The sequence below is a fragment of the Leucopleurus acutus genome (genome assembly GCF_964270905.1).
Source record: "Leucopleurus acutus genome assembly, chromosome: 16".
In the NCBI taxonomy this organism is placed as follows: Eukaryota; Metazoa; Chordata; class Mammalia; order Artiodactyla; family Delphinidae; genus Leucopleurus; species Leucopleurus acutus.
Window position 1 is genome coordinate 16785175 of NC_139158.1, and position 22430 is coordinate 16807604.

Here is a 22430-nt window from a genome sequence, read left to right on the forward strand (position 1 = left end):
CCTGCCTGGGCCCGGAGCCTCCCACTGGGGGTCGGGCCCGGGCGGGGGGCCCCGAGCCGCTGCTCTCCTCGCCGGCCTCCGAGCCCCATTTCCTGCTTTTTCAGTTTCCTTGCGGAGGGGCGGGTGGGTCTGGATGAATTGTTCCGGGGGTCCCCGATGAGGCGGGCCAGGGGGCCGCGCTCTTTGTAGAGGGTCCCCGCGGGGCCCGGGTGGGGAGGCGGTTGTCTTTGCATGGGTGGGGGACTTCCCGAGCCTGCCGGGACCATGACCTGAACTGTGCGAGCGGGACGTGTCCGAAGCCCGAGAGCTAGCTGACCTGAGCCGCCCTCTCCCCCAGCCAGCATGGTAAGTGGGGTCGGGGCCCCTTCTCTCCCGGGTGCCGGGTCTGAGCGGTGGGAGCGGGCCCGGGACTGCTGAGCCATCGCTTCTCCCCGGGGCGGGGAGAGGCGCGTGCCGAGCCCGACAGTGACACATGCGTGCAGGGTTTGCAGCCGGGCTCTGAGCTCCCCTCCCCCCTCCCCCTCGGGATCGCTCAGAACTGGGAGGGACCTGGACGCCGAGCGGACACAACCCTTGCATCTGGTGTTTGCCTCTCTTACATTGTAGCAGCTCATCATGATGGTAGCTATCATTTATTTATTGAGTGCTTACTATGTGCCAGGCGTTGTGCTAAAGTGATTGACGTGTGTTATTAGCACACCAGCCCTGTGTTCTGAAGTGGGGACACTGAGGCACAGAGCAGCTAATTACCCAGCTCAAGGTCACTCTTAAGTAACAGTGGCAAGATTTGAACGCAGGCAGTCTTGATTTCAGAGCTCCTATTTGATAGAACACACTTCACAGAGCTGGAGGGGGTCTTGCTGTAGGTTTATATACGGGGCAGCTGAGAGGGTTTGTGGTTTTCAGAGGTCACTTACCTAGATCATAGGAACTAGGAATCAAAGTCAGGAATTGGCCTATTCTTTTGACACCCGTTCTGCCTTTCTTTCTGCTACATGCTCTGGCCTTTTCCCTGGTAGTGCCTGGAGAACTCTTCATCTTTCTAGATCTAGTTCAGAAGCCACTTCTGAAGATAACATTCCACATTTTCCAGACCCAAAGGCACTGTCAGTACTTCCTTAGGTTTGTGCGGTCACATCTGTTTTTAAGCATTTGTCTTATTGTTATTGTAATTGTCTATTGCAGTAGACTCAGTTCTCTCAAAGATGAAATTGTCTGAACTTTTATCTGCCCCAGCTTTTGGAACATAGTAAGCCCACTGGGGTGGTTGCCTGGCCTGTGTTTGACCACTTCCAGTTACAGAAGTGTTCTTAAGGTTGCCCATTTTACGTCTTCCACACTAGTGGTCTAGTAGAGAAGGGGATGCAGGGGGGGATTACATCTGTAATATAACAGTTCAGGCCAGTGGGGTTTTCAGAAGTTTCAAGGGGCCTGTGGGTTATGTGTTAGGTTCTGGGCGGAGAAAGAAGACCTAAGGCATAGCCCTTGCCTTCGTGGGGCTTACAACCAGTCAGATAAAATGCACCATTAATGCCAAGCAGCACTGTATAATAGATACTGTATGTAGGATAGTGGCAGATCAGTTAAGCTCTCGGAGTCCCAGTTTCCTCAGCTATAAAATGTGGAGACAGGGATTTTCTAATGAATAATCTAAAGGTATGAGGTATAATATTTAGTGAACGATGAAAGTAGTATTCAGTAATCCTTCATTGATTCTTTCAATGAATTTTTTTTAATAGTGGTAAAATATATGTAACATAATATTTACCATTTTAACCATTTTTAAGTGTATAGTTCAGTAGCATTAAGTACATTCACATTGTGTGCGTCCATCCCCAGAACTGTTTTCATCTTGTAAAACTGAAACTGTACCCATTAAACAGTAACTCTCATTCCCTTCCCTGTCCCCTAGTGACCACTATTCTACTTTCTGTCTCTATGAATTTCACTACTCTAGGTCCCTCATATAAATGGAATTGTACAGTTTTTGTCTTTTTGTGACTGGCTCATTTCACTTAGCATAATGTCTGCGAGGTTCATCCGTGTTGTAGCATCTGTCAGGATTTCCTTCCTTTTTAAGACTGAATAATATTCCATTGTGTGTGTAGACCACATTTTGTTTATCCGATCATCTGTTGATGGACACTTGGATTACTTCCACCTTTTGGCTGTTGTGAGTAATGCTGCTGTGAACATGGATGTACAAATCTTTTAATGAATTTTAAGTAGCCACTATATTTGAGGCTCTAGCGAATGTCAGCTAAACAAGATAGACACGTACCTCCCCTCGGGTAGCTGACAACATTGCTTTAGAACCTTTGGACAGAATTTTATTGTTTATTGATTTAAGCTGGCCAAGCACTCTTGTATTCAGGTTCCATTTTAATTGGCAGTCAGGAGAGTGTTATGAAAATGACCACCTTTGAGCAATTAATTGTAAAGTAGTAGTAGTTGATTTCATGATTACCATTTACAATTTTTTCTGAGGTAAGTTTTGAGTCAAGTTTTCTATAACCTACCTCTCACTTATTTTAGCATACAGTGGGTGACCACAGCGGATTAAGGTGAATAGGACTGTCAAATTACATCCTTTTTGCAGTACTGACACCAGGGGTTCATCTCCTATAGGTGTCCCAGGTTCAGGGGTGTGGATGGGGCAGGCCTTGTCCCTGGTTGCAAGGAAGCCATTGCCTGATTTGTGTCTTCCCAGAGGAGGGTCTTTTGCCTGGGATCACAGTTCTTTATTCCAGGAACTTTTTTCCATTTCTTACTGACTTAACATTTTTACTTTAAAAAGCGTTTAAAGAGTTGGCAAGTAAGTATGGGCCTTTGTAATATCTTCTTTTTAAAACTTCAACTCTCTATTAAGATGAAAATGGTGTGCTATGATAGAACTACCATTTATTAAGTATCTGTACTAAGCTAGCTGTTTTTCATTTATTTGGTTTTTCTTTCAGTCACTCAGTATCAGTTAAGCACACCAACACTGGTAGGTTGGTTACCTTATTGCCGTTACTAACCAGAGGAGGAGATGAACAGACCTGGTGTAGGATACCTGTTTAACAAGTGGTGGAGCTGGCATTTGGGTCCAAGGTGCTCTTCTCCAAAGCCTGTGCTCCTCGAGGTACAGGTGCTTCCTCATGTGGAAGTTGGTTGGGAATGTTATCCAACTATATTTTATTTGGTTCTGAGATAGTGATGAGGGCTGGGGAGCATGGGAATTTCCTTTAAACTGTCCCTCTAGGAGGAGGGATTTTGACCTGCAAATTTAGAGCTAGTTAAAAAAAATTTGTAGTTGCAGTACAGAATTCCTAGAACAGTTAAACTCTAACTACATTGGATTAAATCATCATTTTGGGTTGAATTCCCATGAGTTCTCAAGTGATGTAACATCTTAGAGGTTCCCACTACTTCTCTGAAAAGTTGTTACTTAATATCAAATGAGCTTTGCTTATTGTGGAAATTTTGTGCAAAATTGAACCCTTACTTAAATTAGCATTTTTTTTCTTTTTTAGTTGCTTAGAAGATTGCTTTGGTTACAAAGTCTTCTCATTTTTGAACTCTGTATTTTTGTTATGTTTGGCTGTGCCGCGAGGCATGTGGGCTCTTAGTTCCCCACCAGGGATCGAACCTGTGCCCCCTGCAGTGGAAGTGCTGAGTCTTAACCACTGGACCAGCAGGGAAGTCTGCCTTCTCATTTTTCTTTTTAATTATTTTATTTTTGGCTGTGTTGGGTCTTCGTTGCTGCGCGTGGGCTTTCTCTAGTTGCGGCGAGCAGGGGCAACTCTTCTTTGCAGTGTGCGGGCTTCTCATTGCCGTGGCTTCTCTTGTTGGGGAGCACGGGCTCTAGGTGCACGGGCCTCAGTAGTTGTGGCGCATGGGCTTAGTTGCTCCGCGATATGTTGGGATCTTCCTGGACCAGGGCTCAGACCCGTGTCCCCTGCATTGGCAGGCGGATTCTTAACCATGGAGCCACCAGGGAAGCCCTACCTTCTTATTTTTGACTGTCATGTTCCATGAATGGTCCCTGCAATGGAGGGAAAATCAGACCTTAAATTTGGCCACTCAGTTGGTGTGTCTTCTGTTAGTTCAGCAACTGTGTTGGATTGTGCACCGGGGCGGGAGGCGTGAAGAAGCTGTGGCGGTGGAGGGAGATGGCAGGGAAAGGTTCAGCGGTTCTCAGAGGGGCTCTGTGGCAGTCACGGCATTAGAGGTTGCCTGGGAGACAAGTAAATATCAGAAATGACTTGAACAGCTTGTGAAAAAATTAGTAGATGACATGGTTCAAATGATAAAATTACCTGCTAAGCAGACCCCAAAAGCACTATTAATGTGGTACAGAGAAGTAATTCTGTATGGTAGGCCAGCTTTTGAGTACCTCAGTTTATTCATTTGTTTATTGACTTCCCTCATCAAGCTTAAAATCCCAGGTACGGTGGATACAATATGTTAAAGAGTCTGTATTTATAGGGCTTAGCATATGCCAGGCTAATGAGTTTACATATGTTAACTCATTTACTCTTTCAAACAATTCCAGGAGGCAGAGGCTATTGTTATTTTCCATTTTCTTTTCTTTTCTTTATCTTTGGCTGCATTGGGTCATCATAGCTGCACTCAGTCTTTCTCTAGTTGCAGCGAGCCGGGGCTACTCTTCCTTGCTGTGCACAGGCTTCTCATTGCGGTGGCTTCTCTTGTTGCAGAGCACGGGCTCTAGGTGCGCGGGCTTCAGGAGTTGTGGCACTCGGGCTCTAGAGCGCAGGCTCCGTAGTTGTGGTGCACAGGCTTAGTTGCTCCGCGGCATGTGGGATCTTCCCGGACCAGGGCTTGAACCCGTGTCCCCTGCATTGGCAGGCGGATTCTTAACCACTGCGCCACCAGGGAAGTTCTTATTTCCCATTTTATAGATGAGAACATTCAAGGCCCAGAATGGTTAGGCAGCTTCTCAAGCTCACACTACAACCAAGTGGCAGAACTGGCATTCAGAGCCAGGCAGTCTGGCTCAAGAGTCAGTGCTCTCAACTGTTACACTTTCACCCCAGGAGGGATAGTATTGTCCCTGCCCTCTAGAGGTCAGTTTAATGAGGAAATGGGACATATATTCTGGTAATTATGAGAGGCTGTGTTAAGGGTGACCATTAACACAGAATGCATTGATACAAAGGTGGCATTCCTGAGGACAGGGAACAGGGAAGATTTCCCAGGAGGAATATTTGAGTCTTGAAGGGTTAGGAAGAGTTTGACAGCTGGACACGGGGGGTGGGGTGGGGGGTGGTGGGGTGGGGTGGGGTGGGGGGGGAGAGCCTTCTAATTGAAAGTTTGCAGATAGTTACAAAGATTAGATATGTATCAATAAAGATAATAGAAAGTAATAGGTGTCAGGGGTGGAAGTGAAAGAAGGAATTAGCATTTGTTGAGTACTTAGGACTTTGTAGGGCTTTATGTGCATTTATACGCACAGTACACAAACATGCTATTTTTTCTCATCGTGAATACCTTTATTCCTACTTTCCTGGCCAGCTGCTGCCCCATTTCCTTGTTCCTCTGTGCAACAGAACTCCAGGAAGGAGTGGTCTTTGATTCCTCACCTTCCATTCTCTCCCAAGCTCACTTGTCAAGGTCCCACCCCGCTGCTGTTGAACGCAGGGGTTAGTTCTCATCTTAGTCAGTCTGTCCGTAGCATTGGACATGTTGAACACTCCCCCTTCTGTTAAAGTCTTTCTTCACCTGGCCTCCAGGACACTAAGATGTGCTTTTGGTTTTCCGCCTTCTTACTGGATATTTCTTCCTCATCGCACTGATCTTTGAACACTGGAGTGCTCTAGGCCTCAGACCTAGTTAGCTCCCAGGCCAGGCCTCCCTCCTGAGCCGCAGTTCTCATGTATCCAGATGCCTACTTGACATGCAAGCTTGTTTGTCAGGCATGTCAAATGTAACCTGTCTAAAACCCAACTCCCGACTTTCCCCTTAATTCTTTTCTACCCACAGTCTTCTCTTTCTCAGTTGGGGGCAGCTCCATCCTTCTAGTTGCTTGTGGCAGAAACTTGGAGTCATCCTTGACCTTTCTTTCTCTCATATCCCACATCTGGTCCGTATCAGGAAGGCTGATTGTTTTCTACCTTCGAAATGTAGCCAGGATTTTATCACTTCTTGTTCCCTCCACTGCTGTCTCTCTAGTTTAGGCCTTCATCATCTCTTGCCTGAATTACTGCAGTTGCCTCCTAACTGTTCTCCTAGCTTCTGACCTTGTTCCATGATAGATTGTTTTAACACAGTAGCCTCAGTGATCCTTTGAAAAGTCTAAGGCAGATCATGTCTTTGTTTTGTTCCCATGGCTCCTCATCTCACTTAGAGTGAAGGCCACAGTGGCCCACGTGCACCTCCATGGCCTACTGTGCCCTCCATATTCTGGCCCATGGTTACACTCTGAACCCATCTCCTGCTACTCTCCCCTTGGCTCACTCTGTTCAGCTACTCTGGCCTCCTTGCTGTCCTTCAGATGCTCCAGGTGTGTGCCTGCCTCCGGGCTTTGGCCTGGCTGTTGCCATTGCTTGGACTGCACTTTCCTCTAGATGTCTATATGACTAGCGTGACCTCCTTGAGGCCTTCTCAAGAGGCATCTTCCCGGTGAGGCCAGTCCTTACCACCCTGTTTAAAATTGTAACCCCATCTCAGAACTCCCAGTCCTTCACACCCTGCTTTACTTTTTGTAGCATTTACACTTTTAAACATTTTACGTGGTTAATGTTATTTATGAAATCTATTTTTTGTTATCTCTTTGTGCTAAAATACTAACTCCCTAAAGCTTTGCTCTGTTCACTGATGTATCCCGAGAGTCTAGAACAATTGCTGGCATAGTAGACAGTTACATTGTAGTTAGGAATGCTGTGGAGGTCTTGGGTGTTCAAGACCTTTAGAGAAAGGGAGTACATAGAACTTGCACAGAGTGGGTATTTCAGAAGAGAAGAGTGTAACTAAATGTGTAGTGTTATGAAAGGATCTATAATAGACTGGTTTGGCAATGGTGGAGATTTTTGTGAAGAAGTGGTTGGGGAGAAAACTTATAAAAGCAGTCAAGGGCTGGGTTATGAAGGGCCTCCAGTACTACCCAAGGGAGTTTGGCTTTGTTTTTTGGCTGATTTTTCCTTAAAGGAACATTAATCCATCTACTGTGTGTAGGTTAGATTGGTGTGGGAAAACAGATAGGACACCATGCCTGTGTGGATGTGATAAAGGCCTGTTCTTGGATTTGGAGTTAGGAGTGGAGAGGAAGACTTGACCAAGAGAGTCATCACTTAAAACTGACTGATTCCAGATTCAAGGGATGAAGAAAAGGGAGGAGCTCAAGCTGATTTTGGAAGCCTCTGAACTGGTGATTGGGAATAGTAGGAAATTTTAATTAATTGGTGGTTGGATTTGGTAGGAATGGAAGAGATGACAGGTAAAGAAACTGACAGGGAGATGACAGGAGACAGTCCATGTGCCGATAAAATAAGGGATTTGGCTCTGTAGGTAGGGAGGCAGATGCTGCTGTGTTGAGATGAAGGTAATTGGCATTGCGCAGGACAAGGATCTTGACAACTTTTAGGTAGTTGGATTGTTGACATATGTGTCCAAGTCAAGGGAGACGTGACTGCACCAGCTGGGGTGAAGAGGGAGGGAATTCCTGAATGTGTAGCTGTTACTTTCTGCTTCTTTTTCATCCTCCCTTTTCCTCTCCACCAGTGGTTTGTTGTGCAACCCACTGCAGACTGATTGTTTGTCTTCACTACTTTTCAAGATCACCAATGACCACTGTGTGCTGACTCCAGTATATACAGTCATCCGTTGGTATCCACGGGGGCTTGGTTCCAGGAGCCCCTGCATATACCAAAATCTATGGATGCTCAAGTTCCTTACATAAGTTGGCGTAGTACAATGAATGCATAAATAGCCTCTTTTCAGTCCTTATGCCATCTTTTGGCCGTTGGCAAACACTGGTCCCTTTTTCTCCCCCCCCGAAACACTTTTTCTTGGTTCCCTTGGCTTCCATGATATAACTCTTGGTTCAGTCTCCCTTGATCTTCTTTCTTATGGCTTTAGCTATGGCCTGTGTACCAATGAGAACTCAACCACCCTCTCCAGCCTTGGATATCCACTGGAGTGTCCTGTAGACATCAAATTAAACATGACTAAACCAAATCCGTCATCTTCCCCTTAGGTTAGCGCTTCCTCCCCCATGCCCTAGTTCTCTTAATGATCTTATTCACTGGACACTCAAGTGATAAACCTGAGTCATATTTAACGTCCTTCTTGCCATCAGTCCTCCACTTGTAGGCCTGTTGATGCTGCAGCTAACTTATTTGTGTCCTGACCTCGGCCTTTCCCTCCATTCCCTCCATTTTGGTCAGGCCATTGTCATCTCTTGCTTTCATGGGTGGTGTCTTGACAGCTTCCAGGTTCTTCCTCCACCAGTCCATCTTCTTTCTGTATTCCTGCCAGAGCTACCACATGGAACTCAGATGTGGTCATGTCGCTTGACCCCAAATTATTTTGAGCAGAGGGTCCCCAGTGTTGCCAGAGACCAAGTTTTTATCACGGCAGAGTAGTGGAAAGCACATGGGTCCTGGATTTTCATAATTTCTCTTTTACTCCTCTCAGGAGAAGATGATTTATTAAATGCTTAAAGTGATTCATTCGATATATCATTTCAAAACTTCTCAAATTATATCTTGTTCTCTAGCCACAGCAAGCCACTTGTCATTCCCAGAACACCGAGTGCGCTTTCGTACGTCTCTGCCTTTGTTCAGTGCTGTTCCCTCTGCTTGAATGTCCTTTTCTTCTTTTTGAGACCTTACCTACCATGAACGTGACCTCTTTGAGGCTTTCCAGCCACTAGTTTAACATTTCTCATCTTTGATTATAGTTAGGTGTTCTTTTTTTTGCTTTCATTATTTTGATTTATTTGTTTTTATTATATAAGAATTACAAGGCTACATTCTTGTAGTAAGTGTCAAATAACTCAGAAGTTTGAAGAGCAAAATGTGAACCTCCTCCATCCTTTCCTTGGCTTCCTCTCCTTTCCTCCCCCTCCAAGCCTGGGAGTGGAGAGGATTAGTTCTTTCTCTTTATGAGCCCATATCAGAATGAATCTCAGTCTTTACATTTCCAGCGCCCTGTAAGCATTCAACAGATATTTAGGTAATTGAAAGGGTCAGGTGTGATGGGAATTCCCTGGTGGTCCAGTGGTTAGGACGCTGCGTTTGCTGCCAAGGACCTGGGTTCGATCCCTGGTTGGGGAACTAAGATCCCACAAGCTGTGTGATGCGCCCCCCCCCGCCCCCCCCCAAAAACAAAGAGGTGTGAAAACAAATCCAAGAAGGTCAAGGTAGGCCCTTGAGGTTAGTAAATGATAGTAGCAGCATTTAGAGAGTATAGTAAGCTTGAAATAGAGTATGAATATAGTAAAACCCTGTTTTTCCAAAAGCCGTGCAGCCAGCAAGCTCAGATAGCAGCATTTTTGTCCTGGGCAGGTGGAGGTGGGGAGCAGGTAAGCAAGAGGAATTGTTAGAACAAATGCTGTGCAGATGGTACACTTCCTGTGAGGCTCCAAAAACTGATTGCTTCTGGGAGGACTGCTGGGGAACAAGTGGGAGTAGGGGTGGGGTGAGGTGAGAGCTGTGGATGTACCTGAGGAAACCCACAAGGCAGAGAGAAGTGAGGGAGGTGAAAGAGGCTAATGGGAAGGGAAGGAAGCTGGGGCTCAGAGGGAGAAAAAAGGTCTGTGAGTGTTTCAACACTCTGTGTTAGCCGTTGTTTAGGGGCCCTCATGTATACTACAGACAGTACCTCATTTCATCTTACAGCCACCCTGCAAGGTAGGTATTACTGTCTGTTCCTATTTTACAGTTGAGGAAGATGAGGACCCCGAGGCTCAGGGAGGGTAATATAAGTAGCTTGTTTAAAGTTACATAGCAAGTTGATGGAGATGGGATGCTGACCCAAGATTCTAAACACACAGCCCAAGTTTTTTCTGTAGCACTAGATTTCTTTTTAAGCCTATGCACATTTACATAGGTATATTTACTTCAGATGTAACCCAAGTGAGTATATTGTCCCAGGAAAAACAGTACATCTAGCCATCTAGCCTTAAAACTTGCATAATTTACCTTTCATAACAGAAAGAGCAAGATGGTAAAAGTTTGCTGATGACAAACGTTACTTGAAATGTAGCCCAACTGGGTATATTGTCCCAGGAAAAACAGTACATTTAGTCATCTAACCTTAAAAGCTGCATAATTTACACCTGGTAATGGAAAGGGCAAGATGGTAAAAGTTCACTGATAACAAACGAGAAAATAGATATTTCTGCATATGCTCTAATGTGATAGAATAGAAAAAATGTGACTCGAGGGCAAAGTGGTAGCTGGACCACGTTACAGGACAACAGAGAGGAAGGTTGCTTGGCTTCTTTATGTATTTCAGTTCAGTTAAGCCCATTAGGCTTAGCATACACAGTAGTTAATTTACATCAGAGCAGTCTGCTGCTGTTTTATATGAAGGTTATAATGAAAAATATCTCTGGTCTCAGACTCCTTGAAAAGGTAAAGGTATTTTATGAGTTAAATGCAGTTGTGGGGGAAGTCATTAGTTTTTAAATTGGCTAATAATCAGACCTGGGATAGATCAGGGTTTTTTTTTAGATTAACAGTTGGATAATTTGTATAAAAATTATGTATGCTCATTAAAAATCAAGCAGTATCAAAAGGTATCAATACAAAGAACATGGCAAAAAAAGAAATCCCCTAAATCCTCCTACCCTGAACTATGATTAACAATCCATATGTCTTTGTTTCTATCTGTCTATAAGATAAGGAGGTTAGATATCTAAAATAAGTACTTTTATTAAAAAAGTGGTGATGCTGATTTTTTGGGTCATGCTAGTTTTAAAATAAAAATCAATTTACTATTTTTTGTATTAAAAAAATACTTTCTGAAATATTTATATACTTACAGGAAGTTGCAAAATGAGTGCAAGGATTCCTGTTGTACCCTTCACCCAGATTCCCCCAACGGTGACACCTTACATAGCTGTGTGCAATATCAAAACCAGGAAATTGACATTAGTACATGGCATTTGTTGACTAGACTACAGACCTTATTCAGTTTTCACCATTTTTTGACCTGCATTCATGTGTGTGTATGGCTCTATGCAGTTTATTCCATGTATTGATTCATGTAACTTCCACCACAGTCAAGGTACAGAGCTGTCCCATCACCGCTGAAGATCTAACTCATGCCTGAGTATATTTTTCCTAATACTCTTTGTATTTGTAGCCCTCCTCCCTCTCTCCTAGCAACCACTAATCTGTTCTCCATCTCTACAGTTTTGTCATTTTGAGAGTGGTGTAAATGTAATCTGCAGGCCGTAACCTTTAGACATTGATTTTTTTCACTGAGCACAGTGCTCTTGAGGTCTCTCCGTCTACTTGAATTTATTAATTTTATTATTTATTTATTTTAAACATTTATTTATTTTATTTATTTTGGGCGGTGTTGGGTCTTTGTTGCTGTGCACGGGCTTTCTCTAGTTGCGGTGAGCGGGGGCTACTCTTTGTTGAGGTGCGCGGGCTTCTCATTGAGGTGGCTTCTCTTGTTGCGGAGCACGGGCTCTAGGTGCGCGGGCTTCAGTAGTTGCAGCATGTGGGCTCAGTAGTTGTGGCTTGTGGGCTCTAGAGCACAGGCTCAGTAGTTGTGACGCACGGGCTTAGTTGCTCTGCCGCATGTGGGATCTTCCTGGACCAGGGATCAAACCCTTGTCCCCTGTATTGGCAGGCGGATTCTCAACCACTTCGCCATTTAACATTGATTAGTTGATACGTGTGTGTGTGTGTGTGTGTACTTTTTTTCCAATAGAGTTCATGGTTGCTCTGTTCCCTGAATTATTTGTTTTGAAAATGTCTGTCGTCCTTATCCATAAATGGTAACTTGGCTGGGTATAATACTAATGGGTCATACATTCTTTTCCTTAGAATTCTGTGGATATTTCTCCATTGTTTTCTTCCATTGAAGGTTGTTGTGTGGAAAAGCCTGGTTAGCCTAATTCATTCTCCCTTTACCTCAGTGAGAGAGAACTTGCCTTTTTTGCATGACTGCTAGAACTCTGTATTGCTGAAGTTCAGTAACTCAATTAGGATATCTTTAAGTGTGGATCATTCTTTTATCATTTTGCCCTAGAACATGGTATGCCTGCCTTAATGTTTTTACCTGGTTCCCTAATGTTGGATATTTTAGATTTCTAGTGTGTGCTGCATCAGTACTACATTAAACACATCAAATTTCTCTTTGTCCATTTTGTGAGATTGTAGGATAAGTTTCTAGAAGTGGAATTGTGGGGCAAAAAGTACATTTAAAAATTCTGGTATTTAGTGCTTTTTCTACAAAAAGATTGTATCAGTTTATATTCTCACTAGTGGGATAGTTCCTGTTTCCCCACCTTCTGGCTGACACCAATAAAACTTTTTAATGTGAAAGATGAAAATGGCACTTCAGGAATAACGTGCAGTCCTTTAGTTATGAGTGAAGTGGAACATCTTTTGATGTTTTATTTCCATGTGTATTTTTTCCTATGTCACTTGACCATTCCTGACCTCTATACATTTTTCTGTTGGGTCAGCCAACATTTTTTTTTTTTAAATGTAATTTGGCTGAATAGTTTTAGAATGTTGATAAAATTAGGTTTGGAATAGCTTGCACATTTGGTTGATTAATCTCATGCCACTAATTTTAGTCAGGTTAAGAACACTATCATTTCTTGTGTACTAGTATTGTGGACTTGAATAAAAAGATTGTCTTGGTGAGGGGGCTGTAATCTGATAGTTTTCTGAACCATCAGACCTTTTGTCTGATGATCCATGTAATTAAGTTGTCTATTCCTTCCCACTTGTTTTCATATGTATTTGTCATAACATGATGTAAGAACAGGTTTAATCATAGGAAAGAACTTCTATTGCCAGAAAGTTGCAGTGCTCACCCTGGTGAATGAAGTGATTTTTCTGGTAATCATTTGTTGCTGGTCCTGTTAATTGGGTGCATGAATTTAGAATGTTAAAAGGTATATGAAGTTAACTGATTCACTTCGTTATAAAGCAGAAACTAACACACCATTGTAAAGCAATTATACTCCAATAAAGATGTTTAAAAAAAAAAGAAAAAAAAAGATATATGAAGTAACTTCATAGGAGAGTTTACCGATCATGCTTAGGGTTTCTCTGATTTTCTACTGAAATTCCTCTAATGGCAGAGAGAGCCTACACCTGCTTAAGAGAAGGCCCTTGTCCTGGGGCTTTAGGTCATAGCAGCTCTCTGTAAACCTGAAGTTTCTTGATAATCTTGAATTGTATGTTAAACCTGTGTTGTTTAAAAGTCAATATATATTTTTTCTTTCTTCCTCTCTCCCTCTCTTCTTTTGTTCCTCCCTTCCCTCCCTCCCCAATCTTTACAAGCAAATTAACGATCCAGGCACATCCATTATCTTGAGGAGCACTGTGTAGCCATCATCACATTTTACTGTGGGGGTGACTGGTCCACGTCTCCTGAGCTCTGTGGACAGACATACTTTTATGAGGAGCGTTGAAAAATATCCTGGTGTATCTGTAAAGGAGACTTCTTATGAAGAGAAAAAACTTTAAGGCTTTTGAAAAGACCTCAAAAGAAATATAAGGAAACATTTTGAGAAAATACCCCTTTACACCTCAAGAGGGAACAGATTGAAAGAGAGCTTTGAGTAGACTGCTTTTATTGGCATACTCAGTAGATAGACCCTTGGTACGTAACACTTGTGTTTTTGATTGTCAGTAACCTTCAAAACCTTTGATAAATCATTTGTTATTTAAAAAAAGTATGACTTGCAATGCCTTCAGGTGTCTGGAGCAACTCACTTGGCTGGCGCATGAGTGGGCCCGGCTGATCTCCTAGCTCAGTACACCCTGGGGGTTCTTTACTGTTCAGGGTTATGACAATCTTCATTACTTTATGAAAGATAATCCTGCAAAGAAATTCAACTAATAGAACTGGTGATGCAAATGAAATGATCTGAGGAAGTTAAAGTTCTTAGTTAGCAAAAAGGAGTTATGGACAAATTAGAGAACAATGTTAAAAACTTGGTGCCTTGGATCCACCATACTCTAGGTGTGGAAGGAAAGGAAAACAATTCCTCATACTAGGTGAATGCTGGGCCATTGCAAACGTTGCTGATTATTTAGAGAAAGTTGAAAAGACACTTAATTTGTGGTGTTATTCTATTCACTGGAATGTGTGTAATTTGTAATTCTTTACTGAAAGGGAAAGTCAGGAGCTGGAGGAAACATTGTTGGTGAATTTGGGGGCTCACTTGCAACAGAGTTGCAAGATAACTGGAAGCTGGCCTACAGCTATTGAATGTAAGCGTGGAAAAGGGTGACTAGAAGTTACAGAAGTTTGTAACTTCTGGAAGAGATGTGCATGTCAGCAAATGATTACAATGCTGGGGAATAAGTACAGAAAAATAACTTTGTAAGAGGTATAACTGTACTTAAAGAAAAAAAAAAAAGCCTGGCCACACTGGGGATGGGAGGGTTGTATCAGGGAAGGCTTCCCAAAGGAGGTGGCAAATGAGTTGGGTTTCAAAGCAGAAATAGGAAGTCCCTAGGCATAGAATTTGGGACATGAGGTGGTGGGGAAGCAGAAGGGCCATTTTGGACAGATGGAGCCACAGGTATACACAGAAGAGTAAAAAAAACGCAGCGTGTTTAGGTCAGGTCGTGAAGATGAAAGCTTTGAAATGTTGAAGAATAAGGAGTTCTAATAGGCAGTGCAGGTGACGCCTGTGAAGGCAGCTACTCCTGGAAAGGTTTTTATTTAATTATTGAGGGAAGGAGCCATGTGCTTTATTATTGCCTAGGAAATTATTCCTCTATATTCTGCATTCTCTTTTTAGAGAAAGACAAATTTAATTTTTATTTTAAAAACTTTTATGGCCACATTGCGTGACATGTGGGATCTTGGAAACCAGGGGTTAAACGTGTGTCCCCTGCGGTGGAAGCATGGAGTCTTAACCACTGGACCACCAGGGAAGTCCCTAATTTTTATTTTTTATTGAAGTATAGTTGATTTATAATGTTGTGTTAGCTTCAAGTGTACAGCAAAGTGATTCAGATATATATATATATATAATATATGTGTATATATATAGAATATATGTGTATACATTATATATTCTTTTCAGATTATTTTCCATTATAGGTTTTAACGAGATATTGAATATAATTCCCTGTGCTCTACAGTAGGTCCTTGTTGTTTATCTATTTTATTTTTTTAAACTATTTATTTATTTATTTGGCTGTCGGGTCTTTGTTGCGGCATGTGGGATCTTCATTGCCGCGTGTGGGATCTTTAGTTGTGGTATGCAAGCTCTTAGTTGTGACATGAGGGATCTAGTTCCCCAACCAGGGATGGAACCTGGGCCCCCTGCATTGGGAGTGTGGAGTCCTATCCACTGCACCACCAGGGAAGTCCCTATTTATTCAATTTAAACATCTTATTTTGAGTTATTTTAGACTTGCAGAAGAGTTGCAAAAATAGTACAGGGAGTTCCTGTATACTCTTCTCCCATAGGGATTTATTAAAGACAAAAACAAAAACAAAACCACAGTAGCCAAGTCTTCCAGTAATTTAGCTCAGTTTCTGCACCTTCTTCCTTCTAGTACTGCTTGGCTGTTGATCACAAGGTCTTCTCTGCCATTTTTTGATTTTTACTTATTTTTCCTGATTGTAAAAAGTGTTTTGAACTCTGTAGACTATTTGATAGTATAAAATAGACAAGAAATTACCCCCGTCTGATTCAACCTCTAATAACGTTTTTGTTTCCTTCCAGTCTTTTTTTCTATTTACTTTTTAAATATGGTTGAGATCACACTGTAAATGTACTTTTTTCTTCTGCCTTTTCCACTTAACATAGTATAAGTAGTTTTCCAAATCATTAAATACTTCATAAATATTTACAGTGGCTCTGTAATATCACATTGCATGGATTCTTTGGCAGTTAGATTGTTCCATTTTTTGCCATTGTAAATAATATGTGATTAATGTTTTTGCAAAAAGCTTTTTCTGTATTTCAGAAAATTGCCTTAGGCTAGATTCCCAGAAGGACCCAAGGGGGTATGAAGATTTTTTTTTTTTAATAAATCTTTTATTTTAAAATAGTTTTAGATTTAGTATAAACATTTTTAAGGTATGTTGTAAGCTATTTTCCAGAAAGGTTACACCAGTTTATTCTTCCACTAGCTATGGATAAATACTCATCAGCATTGGGTAGTCTTAAGAAAATTGTTGCAAAATTAGTAGATTAAAAAAATGGCTTTTCATTATTCCTTAATATCTTTTTTTGTAGGAAAAGTTTTTACCAAGTTAGATTTTATTTTTGTTTGTTTATAGGAGACATCCCTTATGCTTACTTTAGTTACTATTTAAGTATCCTTTACGCTTACTGTAATATATTAGAAATGGTGCCTTTAACTTTTTTTTTCCATAGTCTTAAGTTGATTTTTATTGTTTCTTCAAATACACATAACAGAAAGTTGACCACTTTAAAGTGTACAATTTAGTGACATTAAAGTACATTCACCCTGTTATGCAACTACTCCCACTCTTCAGTTCTAGAGTGATTCATCACTCCAGAGGAAACCCAGTACCCAGGAGCAGTCACTCCCCATTTCTGCCTCTTTCTAGCACCTGACAGCCACAAATCTGCTTTCTGTCTCTATAGGTATGCTTATTCTGGATGTTTCATATAAATGGAATCATATAATACATGGCATCTCAATATCCTTTAAAGCAGAAAAAAAGATGAATTAGATTAAATAAAATTTGAATTGAGTCTATGTATTAATATTAAAGTTTGAAAATTGACAGTCCATGTATGGCAATAGTCTTTTTTTTTCTTTTAAAGATTTTTTTTGGATGTGGACCATTTTTAAAGTCTTTATTGAATTCGTTACAATATTGCTTCTATTTTATGTTTTTTGGTGTTTTTTTTTTTTTTTTTGGCTGCGAGGCATGTGGGTTCTTAGCTCCCCGACCAGGGATCGAACCCGAACCTTGCATTGGAAGGCGAAGTCTTAACCACTGGACCTCCAGGGAAGTCCGCGCAACAGTCTTGAATTCAGCATATTTAGTTGGTCAAGATGTCCCATTCCTAGTTTATGGTTGTTGTTGGTGAACAGAGGGCTACAGGCCTTGGGGGAGGAGGGAACCTGAAATAGGGACAAAGATAGGAAGAATATGGGCTTGGAGAGTGAAAGCCAGTGAAATGACAGCACATTCCATGGCTGGGACTATATAGGAAACTCGTCTAGAAGTTAACCTCTACAGCAGCATGATTTGGAGAACTTTAGGTAAGGTGCTTCCCTCTGTGTCATCAAAAAATAACAACAATAGCAACATAATAGCCAGCCTAAAAATGAATGAATACATTTGTGACAGTATCTAATGTATAATACCTCAGGAAATGTACAAATTTTTGCTTAGGAGTAAGAGTGGTGTTGGGGACAACGAGGACAACCAGAGAGGGTCCGGGGTGTCTTTTTCGTGTTTGACATCTTCATTGGAAGTCCTTGGTAGTGGGGGAAGTTTTGTGTGTTTGTGTGGTTTTTCATTTTTCAGGTAGTTTTTCCAAAGGCCTTCAGAGTTTGATCAGGCACCCACTGAATTGGAATGCTTGGTGTAGATGGAGGATTTTATTTATGGAACAAAGTATAGCTTCCATTTTAAATTCTGTGGGCAAGTCAATGTCTTGTTTTCATTAGTCAGTGTGTTATTTCCCCAGAGCCGGATACCCATGAGAGTGGGGTGGGGTCATTGTGAATCAGCAAAGCCAGTGATCAGAACTTGGATTAGAGATACCTCAGTCTCCAAGTAGGCAGTGGCCTAACTCATTTTATTTCAACATTGCTTATGATTAAGCAGTTAAGGACGGATTTTTGCAGCAAGTATTCAAGTAAGGAATGCATTCAGTGTTTAGCAATTTTAATACATTCCTAGGTATCTGAAAAATAGTATAACCTCATGTTTAAGAGCATGGGTTTGGGGCCTGGGTTTGAATCCTGGCTCTGCCACTTAACCAAGTATGTGACCTGGGACAAGTTACTTCATCTCTCTGGGCCTCATTTCCCTCATCTGCGCAATGGGATTGTTGTGAGGATTAAAGGAGTTGATGTCAGGTCCTTAGGACAGTGCCTGGTATGTACTGAGTGCTAAGTAAATGTTAGTTTTTTAAGTTATCACCATTGAGTAACTATAGCTTCACTTAGTATAAGAGAAAGAGTTAAAATAATTCCTGTAACAAGTGTTTATTAAGTGCCTGCTGTGTGCTAGTTAGACCCTGGGAACAGAGATGACTAGGAAGTAGTCTCTGCCTATGCACTCCAGGCTACTGGAGAGACCCACACATTAGCAGGAAATTTCTTTTTTCTCTAGTTGTTTTCTCTGTTTTCTTTTTTAAACAAGTGAAGATTGTACAAAATTTAAATGATACAGTAGAGTGTACAGAGAAAAGTCAGCCTCTTTCCCTTCTCCTGTCCCCAGAACCCCATTTTCTTCTCTAGAGGCAACCACCGTTACCAGTTTAAAGAAAAGCGTGTGTATTTTCATATTCCCTACTCTGCGTCTACTAATGGGTAGCATACTGTACATACTGGTACACTGTTTCGTGCCTTTTAAAAAATTTTAATGTATTGGATGTAGTTCCACATACCTATGTGTATAGAGCGTTCTCACTATTGCATAGTATTCCATGATAGGGATGTACCTTATTTAACCAGTCTTGCTTTGATGGAAAATTAGGTTGTTCCCAATCTTTTGTTTTACAAACAGTGTTGACTTGAAGGTCCTTTCACACATAAACTTTTGGAGGAAAAAAAAAAATTGCTGTAAGTATATTTGCTGGGTGAAGTTGTCTATGCATTTAAAATTTGTAGATAACTGCTAAATCGTCTTCCATTGTGTTGGCACTGGTTTATGATCTCGCCAGTGTTGTGTGAAAGAGGTCATTTCAGTTCACCGTGTTCAGTGTAATGTTAGGAAGCCCACAAAGAATGGCCGGCCCTGCCGGGGGAACTTCAGTAGGCTTCACAGAGGTGGTGCCATTTTCAAGGAGTCTTAATGCATAGGTAGGAGTTTTCTGGGTAGAGAAGTGCCTCCTAGGTAGCAGGAATGGCATCTGTGAAGACATGGAGCTGTTATGTGGAGAAGCTGGGTCTGGCTGGGGCACAGGGTGGTTGAGGAAACTGGAAGAGGGAGCATGGCGATGGTGACGTCCAAGGGGCAGGTCAGGGCCAGGTGATGGGGTGACTTGATCACCCCTGATGGTCAGGTGGCAAAGCCCCTGGGTGGTGGTGAGAGGCTTGCAGTTGAAAGATACTTGAGGGAGGATTTGCAAACCAGTCTTTTATAAACCATTTATTACCTGAAGAAAACTTGCCAGACTTGGTAGAACCTGAATCGAAGCTGGAAGGGCTTTTTTTTTTTTTTTTTGGAAGGGCTTTAATTCTGAGGAATTTTAATGTGGTACTTTCTTGGAGGTATCCCAAATGCTGGATAGGCGTTTGGGTTCTCCTCCTTCAGCCCCATTAATTAAGCAGTCTCTGATGGAGTCTATTTTATGTATTGGGATTCTATGTAATTCTTAAAAAAAAGACCAGACAGCTTTTGCTGCTGGAATCATGAATCTAATTCCAACCCATGTTGTCCCAAACACAAATAGAAGCCTGGAAGATAATGGTGCTGTTCTTTTATTCTTTGTGTGCGGCACTGGTAGGTTGATCACTATAAAAATGAAAGTGAAGACGGTGGCATTCTTGGAATTTTTTTGAGCATTTAGTTGACTTATGTGGGATTTTTGTTTATTTGGTTTCTTCCTTTTTTTAAAGCTTACTGACTCAACAGTGAAATATATAGTGAAAGAGTTCTGCTCATTTATGGTTAAAGGTGCCAAGGGGTTTTTGTGTGTTATGTCATTTACTTCTCACAGCTACCTGGTGGGGAGCCGTTGTAAATCCACTTCGCAGGTGAAGAACTGAGGCTCAGAGACGTTAAGTACTTTGTGCCAGGTCATGCACAGAGTTAAGTGGTAAAGTTAGAGGTCAGATACAGACCTGAGGCTGACTGCAGAGTCCACACCCCTCACAGTTACGCTGTGACAATTCATTTTAAGGCATTCCCAGGATAGGGAGTACCCAGCCAGCTGTATGGTGGAAGGGCACGTTCAGGTGGAATGGTGTGGAATTTCTAGTCCTTGGCTTTGGGCTGTTGCCCAGAGTGAAGGAGCAGAGCTGGGAGGTGGGAATCAAAAGCAGCACTTTATCTTTACCTCTGTTTCCACTCCTTTCCCCCATGTCCTAGCAGGGTCGGTTGGGAACTGTAGGAAGGGTGGTTACATGCTCCCGTCTCAAGCTAATTATGCTTGTTGTGTGGGGTTTGGAGGCTGATAGAAGGCTGCTTCTTGAGTCATCCCTTCATTATCCAGGGATGTGAGCAAGGCCAGGATTCCTGGCAGGATCAGACAGTTGGACAGGAGCTAAGTATCCATTTCCTTTCCCCTGTGCACCTCCCACCTCCACTTCCCCCACTCCTAAAAAAACATCCCCAGAACTGCCATTGTTCTGTCTTCTAACCCAGTGAATCTTCAGTGGGGTGGAGGAAGAGAATCATGAATAGTTTCAATATTACGATAGCTTTCCATATTGTAAAAGTTACAGCTTTTTAAAAATCACAGTTGTGATTACCAAGCATACTATTGAAAGTAAAACTTAAGAAAATTGCATCGACTAATAGTGCTGTGCAGAACCCAGCACCCAGGATAGTCCCTGGTGGAGAGAGTTGCTCTCACCAGAGCATGTGGTGTCTTCTTTCTTGGTGACTAGTAGTCATCTATGGTGATGGGAGGAGCATTTAGAACTCCCCAGTCAGGAAGAGTCACTTCCTACTGAACGCAGATCTCTGCTTGTGTGGCAGCATCACACTTCCTGCAGAATGTAGCACCGTCAAAGGTCCTTCAGCAGCTGCTCTCGTGGGCATCATTGTTTACGTTGTGTGGGATACATAAGCACCCTTCGGCAGTCGGCAGTGATACTTGGAGAGCCGTAGGGTAATGTGACTGATCATAAATTAAGAATTACAGCATGAAGGTGGTGCTGGGTGTATTGAGAGGGACAAGCTGATGACAACTTAGGAGACTTTGCCTTTATAAAAGCAAATCCAAACATGAGGGTGGGCTAAGAGAAACTTGTAGTGAGAGAGGAACTACTGTATTAGCCAACATTTACATAGTGCTTTATAATCAGCATGCAGTACACACACCTGATTGCATTTAGTACCAAGGATGCTCCAAGAGCTGGCAGGATTTGCCCAAATTTCTGCAGGCTGTATTCTGGAGCTGGGGCCGGCTCTCACTAGGTATTTTCTCTGCCTGCCAGGCTGTGGCTGAGGACCTCTCAGTGGTAGCATTGGTTCCCATGCAGCCTGTTAGTTCTGTCATTGCTCGTGTAAAAAGCACCTTCTCTGTGTCCCCTCATTCCTGCTTTGGTGCACATTCAGGGGATTGTCGTCTGTACCCCAAGTGGGAGCAGTACTGGAGCACAGTCTTCTGGGCCCTGTCTCCCTCTTCGCATTTCTTTCTTCCCACAAGAGTGATTGATCTCTTGATGGTTGCACTGGGGGGAGCCCAGCACCAAGGCCCGTATCTACGAGGTGCAAGGTCACTCACTGCATCAGAACACTGCCCAGCTTTGTGCCTGTGCCCTCTCACTTGCTTCCTCTCAGGAGAAGCTTGTCTTCCTCTGTGTCCCGCCTTCCCCTCGTGGCTAGGCATGGGCGGGCCAGGGCAGTTTAGAACGAGAAAGGGGTTGCAGCTTTACCCGTCCTGAGGAGGACATTAGACTTTGACCTGTACTTGATCTCTTGAGACTGTATATCAATGGATAGAACCAGGGAGGGTGAGAGAAGGGAAATGATTATGCTCCCCCAGATTCCAATAGTCTGTAATATAGTCTGGAGATTTTTGCCAAAATTACAAACATGTTATTTTAACTTATTTAAAAGGCCATTCTGGGAGTAATTCAGGAGGAAGGTGGTATGGGTTTACAAGAGACTTGCTCTTAAATGGTGCAGGTGGTAACAGCAGTGAAATGAAATTATTTACATTTGAGCTGTAGTGTTAATTGTGATTCAGATTTGCAGTATTTTTTTTTTTAATTTATTTATTTTTGGCTGTGTTGGGTCTTTGTTGCTGCACGCGGGCTTTCTTTAGTTGCAGCGAGTGGGGGCTACTCTTCCTTGAGGTGCGCGGGCTTCTCATTGCAGTGGCTTCTCTTGCTGCAGAGCATGGGTTCTAGGAGCATGGGCTTCAGTAGTTGCAGCAC

At 42.5% G+C, this 22430-nt stretch overlaps 1 protein-coding gene across 2 annotated transcripts in view; it reads left to right on the plus strand.

Moving 5' to 3' along the window:
- The first annotated feature begins 200 nt into the window (after window positions 1-200).
- Window positions 201-22430, plus strand: part of XPO6 (exportin 6) — a 106814-nt gene continuing 84584 nt past the window's right edge. For both annotated transcript variants that reach the window (XM_082857396.1, XM_082857397.1), the window contains exon 1: window positions 201-345. In XM_082857396.1, the coding sequence (XP_082713522.1) occupies window positions 343-345 (3 nt within the window). In that variant the 5' untranslated portion in view covers window positions 201-342. The remainder of the gene's footprint in view (window positions 346-22430) is intronic.